The following is a 10,063-nucleotide window of genomic DNA, read 5'->3' as shown; positions in this document are numbered from 1 at the left end:
TTGATTATTACAGTCGACCTTATCCTTGCAGTTGTAGTTCCAAAATAATTATGAAAATGTTTTCTCTAACAATGTTGATCTTGTCTCTTGTTGAAGGAAAGATCTCCCAAAATCCCAAAATAAGTAATCAGCATAAACATGATGAGATGACAAATTAAATAGCAATATGATTAACTGTAAACAAAACACATGCATGGTGACGAAACTTGAGATCTAAATACAAGACTACTTAGGCCCCGTTCAGTGGAGCTCCGACTCCTTTGCACATTGTAGAAAGGAGCCAGATGTATCAAATAGACCCTTACTTCAACCAACTTTTTTTTTTTTTTTTTTTTTTTTTTTGCTCGCAGCACAGGGAAACTGAAAGTTACGAACTACTACAGAACAATACATACTGACTCAGGAGGCATCACAAGTCATACACATTGTTTTCGAATTTCGGAATAGAAAAACATACATAATCATCTTGGATACTATAGACGGTAACAAAGATCACTTGTCGAGTACTCGAAGGAACCACATGAGATAATCGCAGTCGATCGGCAGCCCCTCGGCACCTGACGCAGCTTCTGCCTCCTTACTGCGCCCCACCCGGACCGCCGCGACCAGGCAGATCGACTTTGAGTGCGAGCCGAGGCACTGGAGGACATCCAGCAGACGAGGACGCACCGTCGTCGGTGAAGTTATCCCCGACAACGGCCTGATCAGGCACGCTGGCCTGCGACACCGGCAGCTCGTGGTGCTGGGTAGGGGCCGCTGCCTGCTGGACGGCGAACGCCTGACGCTGCGCTCCGCCGCCCACCGGCGCCGCAGGCGCCTGAGGCGGCGCCGGCTGCTGGCCGTAGAGCGGCGCACACACGCGAGCGTACCCCACCAGCAGGAGCACCCCGGCGTGGGCGGCCGGCGCCGGGGTCTCGGGGAAGTTGGGCTTGGCCTTGTTCCCGTGCATGATCCTCGCGGCGGCGTCGTACGCGTACGCTGCCTCCTCGGGAGTCGCGTACGACCCGAGCCACACCGGGCGGAGGCCCGCGGCGTCCATGATCTCGGCGACGTACATGTCGCCTCGCCTCATGACGCCGCGGTACCTACGCACCGGCAGCCTGCCCGGACCACGCACCCCTCGCTCGGCCCTCGCCGCGGCCGCCGCCTGCCTCGCGAGCTCGATCACGCCGCCTTGCATCCTCGAACGCACTCTCTCCTCTCACTGCCTGCTGCACAGGCCACAGGTGCACTACCTCGACTCCGCTGTGCCTGGCTGCCTGCCGGTTGTGCAGCTCTCGCTGATGTGGAGTGGCTAGGGGTACACGGTACACCTGCCGTTTTAATATAGGGCTCGCGTTCGCGTCGCGTGTGTGCCGAAGGCTGTCACTGACTCACTGCACGCCGCCGACTGGCGTTTCGGCTGGCCTCGCGCTGCCCCACGCCAAAGACCGATAGCTTGTCGTGCTTGCTTCGTGCCTTTCCGCGAGCTTTTCTCTCCGTCGTGCCGTGCCTCGTTATGCGCGCGGCAGGCGTTCTCGGCCGCGACGGTTCCCCGCAAGAGCCGCGCCCGCGTTGGGCTGCACCCCTGCCGGGCTCGGCCGTTTGCAACTCTGCATGCACGGTCAGAGATGGTGACGCGATATCCTCGCAGGCGCCGCGGCTTGCTTGCGTCGGTGGTCCTGGTAATTAATTTTATCATGGATGGATGATGAACAAACATCTTGGTGAGGGTTGATGAAATGGAATGTGTGAGAGGGAGAGGGAGAGGGAGATTTGTTTGTGAGTTTTAGGGTTTTGGAGAAGGAAACATGCATCCCAAGTACGAGGTCGGTGTACCTTAATTTCTTGTTGCATCAATGTAGTTATACTATAACACGATCGAGTAACATAATGCATTATGATGAAACCGGCGTATGATGCCGTCCACGACAAAGCAAGTCGTGAGGATGACGCTATGGATGTTCATGTCGTATATGGCCTTCACGCTCTATATATACTTCTAACCGACTCTGAACAAATGCATCGACGCCGCATCCTCTCCTCTATCTGTCACCTCGCCTCTCTATCCGTCGCCTCACCTCTTCCCCCTTCCCTAGGTAAGCCTAGCAAAAAAATCACCAAAATCCCTTCCTTTGTGCTAGTCTGTCGTTATGCCGTTGCTCTTAAATTCATCGATTTCTATGATCTCCAGTGGATGGAAGCAGATCTAAGGCTAGAATTTCTACGACCACAAAAGGAGATCTCTAGTACTACCACAAAAAACTATGTGAGGATGAGGATGTTCATATTTCTAGCCTCAAAGAAGCGTCATACCATCTAAAAGCCACATGATGTTGAGGATGTTCTGTTTCTACCTTGTGGTTACAAAGAAGCGTCATACCGTCTAAAAGCCACATCGGGTAAGAACTTGTTCGATTCTTTTTCTATTTGCTTATTATTTTTCTTATATATCATAGATCTTAGTTGATTGATTGTGGTTTTCCATCGACCAAATATTTTTTTGCGAAATCATGGACCTCGCTAATTTTTTTGGTCCATTTTCTTTTTTATATTAGAAAACTGAAAAAAATTCTAGCCCTCGTTTTGGGGTATCTGATGTGGAGTATAACTGGAAGGCAAAGAGAAAGGCTGTGGTTTGATTTCCTATAGGAATTTTTACACTTTCACCGTTTGTGACAAAAGATAGATCTAGCTTTTCCGCCGTTTCTTAGGGATAGGCCTTGTTCAGTACTCCTCTACTTTTTAACTAAATGCATGCATAGAGTCTTCTGATCTAAGGAAATAATCATGGCTCTACTACATCTCTAAGACAAACCGTCTATCGCTTTTTTTTTTTTGGAATAAAAACCGTCTATCCCTTTCTTGTCCAGAGTTATCACGTTTCTCCCCCTCCTGCCATGAAAACAAAAATAAAGTAACTTTCTTACAGAAAACAATGGAAAAGCTAGCAACTGCCGCCAAACAATAAAAGGCTGCTAAAAATACATTGTGGACTAGTAGTACAAGTAATAACTGGGAAGCACACAAGATAATGGAATGGAAACTAGCCTTGCTATTGTGAATTGGTGATGGTCATCCCTATTTTTTCCTCTAAAAAAAAGAGGTCACCTTATTTTTTGGGTCCTACTTGCAATTCCCATTCGGATGAATTTTATGATGATGTTCATTAATAATTGACATTAAAAAAAACTTGACCCACGGGGGTAAGATAGCATCGGGCATTGTGCTTAAGAAGAAGACCTTATGACATTATATATATACCGAAAGAGAAATTAAAATATAAAATCTAATTCTAAATTATTTCCTTATTAAAATATATATATGCTGGACATTGATGGATGGAAGGAGTCGTAATAACTATATCCTTAGGCCCTATTAAGTTTCCTAAACCTGGCAAGAATTTGGGAACAATATTTGGGACGGAAGCTAGACTTGGCTTCTTTGAATTTGGATGCAGATGGAAACAAAATCAGAATTGATGCTCAATTCATCTTGAATTGGAGGAGAACTAGAGCAAGCAGGCCTCCGGTATTGGACCTTCTTTTATTCGAGAACTCGATGTCCCAAGCTCCTGGTTGAGGAGCTGGACGCGGCAGCCAGGGCGCAACCGGAGGAGCCGGCCACGGCGGCCAAGGCGCGAACGGAGGGGCGGCCCACGATGGGAGTGGGGAGGCAAAGGGGCAGCCCACGATGGTCGGGGCGCGTTGGGGGTGGCCACGACAGGCGTGGGAGGCGGCACGGGGGTGGGGAGATTTTGCTAGGGTTTGGGATTTTCTTTTATACCCTATCTCAATCAGAAAGAGTGGACCCATGAAAATATAGCGGGACATATGTGCGCCACTCTCCGTTTTTTTCCGCGCGCATTTCAGTTTTCGCGCTGCATTCCATTTTGGGAGGGCGACCAAGACCAAGGAGTATTAGATCACCTTGAAAAGCACCTTCTTCCCCAAGTCCGACCACCACCGGCCAACCATAATACCTCCATTGTGGCATGTTAACTCCTTCACAAAACCAAGTTGATTGTTATTGTTGCCTCCCTCTCCAAGCACGGCCTCAACTCCAAAGCCCCATAGTAGACCTGAAGTAGTCGTAGAATGGGAGGAAGAAGGGGACGTGATGGCGATGGCTGGCTTGTTAATGCTAGACAAGGCCTAATCTAACTAAGGTTGTGATAAGTTTCACTCCTTGTATAAGTAAGCTTGTTTGATATCGAATTAAAGCGGACTATAGGACCTAATTAGGTCAGTTGGTTATATAATTTGACACAGTAAGGAGCAAAATGGAAAGGTCGGTATTATAGAATAACATAACGTCACAATTAGACAGTATGGATATACCGTAGTCGGGGTTTAGATACCAAACCGACCATTATACCTTTTTAGGTTTCCCTAAATAGAGAGGGTACACAGTTACATCCTCTTTGTTTTGAAAGCCAATTATATACCTTGATTAGTAATTAGTCTTTGTATCAAACTTACTGTGATGCACACATTAATTCCAATTCGTTGGATTTTGCAATACAAGAATAGTCATTGATTATTAGAATCGATCTTATCCTTGCAATTGTAGTTCCAAAACGACTATGAAAATGTTTTCGATCTTGTCTCTTGTTGAAGGAAAGATCTCCCAAATTCCCAAAAATAAGTAACCAGCATGAACATAATGAGATCACTAATAAATAGCAATATGATCGATTAACTGTAAACAAAACACATCCATGGTGACGAAACTTGAGATCTGGATTGAAGACTACTTAGGCCCTGTTCAGTGGAGCTCTGACTCCTCCACACATGCACTGTAGAAAGGAGCTAGAACCGGACGAAGCCATATCAAATAGAACCTTACTTCAGCCAACATTTTTTTGTTCATTGCTCACAGCACAGGGAAACTGAAACAAGTTACAAACTACTACAGAACAATACATACTGACCCAAGCACACGGTCAGGAGGCATCACAAGTCCAGTTAAATCGATAATACATTCACATTGTTTTCGAATTCTGGAATAGAAAAACATGCATAATCATCACGGATAGTAGACGGAAAGATCACATGTCCAGTACTCGAAGGAACCGCATGAGATAATCGCAGTCGATCGCCGGCAGCCCCTCGGCACCTGACGCAGCTTCAGCCTCCTTACTGCGCCCCACCCGGGCCGCCGCGACCAGGCAGGCCGATTTGGAGCAGCAGATCATCCTTGGGAGTTAGCCGAGGCACTGGAGGAGGTGCAGCAGACGTGGACGCACCGTCGTGGGTGAAGTTATCCCCGACGACGGCCAGATCAGACACGCCGGCCTGCGACACCGGCAGCTCGCGGTGGTGGGTAGGGGCGGCAGCGGGAACGAACTGCGAGGCCAGGACGATGGGCTCGGTGCTACTTAGTACGGTGCTCCCCGAGGAGGCCAGGACGACACCCGGGCCGCCGGTGCTCTCTGCTGACGCTGTGGCTCTTCCGCGGCCGCCGACGCAGACAGCAGCCAGTTGTCGAAGGACACCTGAGCCGCCACCGCCGCAGAAGGCTCGCGGCGGCGCACCGGCGCAGCGGGCGTCGACAGCGCGAGCACGAGCTCCGTGGACACCTCCTCCGGCGCCGGCGCCGCACTCGCCCAGGCCGGCTCGGGGAAGTTGGGCTTGGCCCAGTGCCCGCGCGTCACCCTCGGGGCGGCGTCCCACGCGTACGCGGCCTCCTCGGGGGTCTTGTACGACCCGAGCCACACCAGGCGCCGGGTGTGGATGTTCCGGATCACGGAGTAGTAACTGTTTTTTGCGCTGCTGGACGCCGCGGTAGTTCCGCACCGAACGCATGGCCGCCAGCTGCGCCGCTCGCTCGGTCCTCGCCAAGGCCGCCGCCTTCCTCGCGAGCTCGATGATGCTTCCGCCGCCTTGCATCCTCGCGAGATCTGAATTCAATCTCCCCCTGCCGGATGGATGGATGTGCAGCGACTGCCGGCGATGTGAATGTGCTGCCAGGGTTCGACTGCGTTTTTTTAAGACTCCTATAAGGGCTCAAGCCACAGCCGGCGGCACGCCGCTCCCTCCTCGTCTTTCGACTGGCCGCCCTGTGCATTAGCTCCATGCCAAATATGCCATATCGATAGCGGGGCGTTCGGCGGGCTGTGTTCGCCGCCCGCCCCCGGTTCAGCCTGCCGCAAGAGTGCGTCCAGCGCGCCGCGCGCGCGTTGCACTGGGCTAGCTGCAACTGCAACGGACTCGGCCGCGTCCGCGAGCCAAGGGATAGTGACGATATCCATAAGATCGCAAACCAAAGCGCGCGGCTATACGTGATAATGGCCGCCGCGGCTTTGCTTGCATCGGTGTGGTGCTCCATCGGTGGCAAGGCAAGGCAACGTGATGCACGCCATTTGTCTAGTTGCAAGCCCGCACCAAACCAGCACGGCAACACTAGGTGAAATCTCTCGAGCGGTGCTAAAAGTAAAATGGTGAGCAATATTGTCAAGTCATGGATGGATACACAAACAACTTAAAATAAGGGTTGATGTATGCATGAAATTCAAGTGAAAAAATGGATAGATAATGACATGTTAATTGTCTGCATTGCTAGGGTTAGAAGCAGAAAATATTTTAACCATGATGTTTGTGTACATTTTATTTCTGGTTGCGTAATTGTCGTCTTCTAAGTGACGATGTGTGGTTTGGTATGTTGAGAGTGACGTACGATAGCGTTCACGTGTGCGAGAGAGTGCAAATTTATGTCCGTTACGACATCGACTTCCTATATATACCCCATCACTGAGTTCGAGCGAATGGGTCGATGTCTCAGGCCTGGTTTAGTTCCCAAAAATTTTCACCCCAAATTATCACATCGAATCTTGCGGCACATGCATGGAGTATTAAATATAGACGAAAAAAACTAATTGCACAGTTTGGTTGAAAATCGCGAGACGAATGTTTTAAGACTAATTAGTCCATGATTAGCCATAAGTGCTATAGAAACTAACATGCGATAATGATGGATTAATTAGGTTTAATAAATTTGTCTCGCAGTTTCCAGGCGAGCTATGTAATTAGTTTTTTTTATTAGTATTCGAAAACCTCTTCCGACATCTCTAAAACATCTGATGTGATATCCAAAATTTCCATTTCGCGAACTAAACACACCCTCGTTTCTCCTCTACATGATGCATTGCCCTATCCGTCACCTTGATCTGCCCTCCCCTGCGCGCGTTGGTGTGGCCATAGACGGAGCTTGGTATGGTGCGGGTGGAGCTTGGTTCAGCGGAGTGGAGTGGAGCTAACAACGTGGAGAGGGATGGATCTGAGCGAGACCAACATCGGGGAATGACACTGAGTTAGCACGACAGCGAGCCACGGGAGTGATGTCACCTCAATCTCGCACAACGCCGGTAAGAGAAGAGCACAGTAGTTGGGCCTCGCGAGATGAAGTTCCGCTCCTACCCCATTCGATTCTTGCGAAGTGAAGTAGAGTGCTACCAAACTAGGTCGAAATAACAGAGTTGCTAAGCATCCTATCATCTATACGCAACATCTGGTAAGAGAGCCCTTTTCATATTCTTTTTTTTTATTTCTTAGTTATTTCGGTGGATGGATTTCTCTATATCTAGAAGTTGTTTATAGTTGGTTGATTGTGGTTTTCGTCCACCAAATAAAATCATGTGAAATCGCGGCTAGTTTCATTTTTATACATGGATATAGATCTGCTAGCTCATTCTCTAATTGTCTATTAGGAAACTGCACAAACTCTGATTAATTAGGACCGAAGGAGAGGAAAAGGAAGTTATATTATGGCTTAATTCCAATTGAAATTGTCCTTTCAATTCATCGGTTGTAACAAAAGATCTAGATTTTTTTTCATTTCGTAGGAAAGGTTTCATCAACTGTCCACTTTTTTACTGAATGCATGCATAGAAGCTGTGATATGTAAAGCAAAGAATCTTTTCCTCCATCTCGAACGAACCGTCTATCCGTTTCTAGCTTGTGCAGTTTTCTGCCGTTTCCTTTCTTCCAGCCAAAAGATAGAAAAAACTAGTAATAATCATTTTTTTGCAAAGAAAAGCTACAAACCGGCTTCCATTAAAAGCTTCTAAAAAAACATTTAGGCGCCTAATACGGACAAGTAACTCGAAAGCACAAGATGATGGCGAGGAAACTTCGTGCCTTCTTCCTATATATGGCTAGTATATACGTATAGTTATGTATAACAAAGCCAGGAGGAAAAGTTATTTGAAGCAATGCATAATTGTGAACCCGATGGGTTTTTTGCCCTTTCCTTTGGTTTAGCTCCCGATATCCATAGTAATTTGTGAAGATTGGTAACTTTTTTGTATGATCCAACAATCCAAATTTCCTATTCCTTGTTTTGAAATTCTCACTTAACAGTTGACACGTCATCATGGACCATATGGAATGCTCCATCGTTTTGCTGTTTCGGCCAGGAGGTTTTGGGTTGGAGTGAATGATGCCATTAAGACTTAAGATTCTTTGAACATTAGGTGTGTGCATGTCATGCACCCTCCACTGATATGTTCATTTCGTTGTGTCAGTCAAATAGGGCCTGAGGCCTCGAGCTTTTGCCGTGTTATTCGAAATAACACCCTAACTTCAGCTTGTCTGTACTCAACCTTTTTTTGAGACGATTGCCTGCACTCAACCTTGAGTTTTTGCAACGATAACACCCCCGATCCACGTAATATAGTGCTGAAAGTATGAAACTTCCCTAAACAGGCCACATTTACAAACTTCCTCAAGGAACCAAACATTTTAATAGGCCGCCAGGTTCATGTGCCACCCCAAACCTAAGACCCAAAAAGTAGACGTGAGTAGGCCCAGAAATTGGGTTGGAGTGGATGAAATTGAGCGGATCACGAGTTCGATCCAATGTGACTAAGTGGTTATAAACCAACCGGTAACCACGCGGACGCTGGGGTCTGGACCGAGAACGAGAGGTACCGAGTAGCTGCGGCCAGCACCGGCCTTGCGGGCGACCACTCTGACGACTGGTGTTGTTGCAGACTTGCAGTGTTGCACGCTACCTAATGCCTACACAACTACGTCGATAGAACCTAAGGCTTCCCGGCGCGGAAGCTGACGAACACAAGCACTACGGGAAGATTGGGGTTGTCTTTTAACATTGTTGCACCATCAAGAATCCAACCAAAAAACAGTACATTTTCCATGCATGCCCAGCCTACACACGTAGAGCAGAGCGATGTGTCAAACATATCCTTCTGTCCCCTTGACCACCCGTTCTACCCAAGTGTACGACCTATGGATAACAATATCATTTTTAGCATTCTAATATCATAATCACAAAAAGGAGTACTTAGGAACGAGCTCACTCGGAGATTAAATTTTCATGATCAAACTAGATCTAGTGATTGGTCCTAGCGTAGCAACTTGAGGAGTGTAGTGTGTATCCAAATGATTGATGTCCTGATCACCAACCATAGCCAATGCACATGTAGAGACCAGCTAAGCACCCTAAGGTTGGGAATGCCCAAACCCGCAAGATATTTAGGGCTGCAAGCCTTTACCCAAGTAACCACACACTTGCCCCTCGAGACAGCATGAGAGTCAGCCCAGAGGAACATCTTACAAAGGCGATGAATAATATCGACCACCTACGGAGAAAGGCCGGTAGCAATATCCAAATAGCTAGGGATGGATGAAAGGGTGGACTGCAGGAGGATAAGTCTCCCCACTCCTTATTTAAATTAGTAGGCAACCTTTCAAGCTTGGGACATGACCTATGACCCTATTAACTAGGGGGTTGGAATTCAAATTTAGGTAGCCTATGAACTGAGATAGAAACTCCTACGTACTTGCAGGTAATTATGTGATCCAACAATAATGTAGAATATCCTAGTCCAACTGAATCTCTTGTTCTAAGCATAGGATTGGAATTGGATGGAGCTGGCACTTGGCAAAGTTTGTCGCTAGCCTTGAGTAAGGGGTTAAGAATACCACAACATCATCAACATAAATTGAGGCTTAATGGTAGACCCTATGACATGCTAATGGAAAGAGACAGCCCCTCACATACGTGACGGCGACCATCAAGTCATTTAGACACTCCATAACTAAAATGGATAATATGGGGGGTG

General features: G+C 47.7%; 1 protein-coding gene and 1 pseudogene across 1 annotated transcript; both read right to left on the bottom strand.

The window, feature by feature from the left end:
* Positions 1-577: 577 nt before the first annotated feature.
* LOC136526336 (ethylene-responsive transcription factor 7-like) lies at positions 578-1,180 on the bottom strand. The gene has a single exon (XM_066519033.1). It carries the CDS (start codon positions 1,178-1,180, stop codon positions 578-580), a length of 603 nt encoding a protein of 200 aa, XP_066375130.1.
* A 3,691-nt stretch (positions 1,181-4,871) lies between these two features.
* Positions 4,872-5,870, bottom strand: LOC136525368 (ethylene-responsive transcription factor ERF022-like; annotated as a pseudogene).
* Positions 5,871-10,063: the final 4,193 nt, after the last annotated feature.

Source organism: Miscanthus floridulus, chromosome 19 (genome assembly GCF_019320115.1).
Source record: "Miscanthus floridulus cultivar M001 chromosome 19, ASM1932011v1, whole genome shotgun sequence".
NCBI lineage: Eukaryota > Viridiplantae > Streptophyta > Magnoliopsida > Poales > Poaceae > Miscanthus > Miscanthus floridulus.
This window is presented reverse-complemented; position numbering and strand designations above follow the sequence as displayed.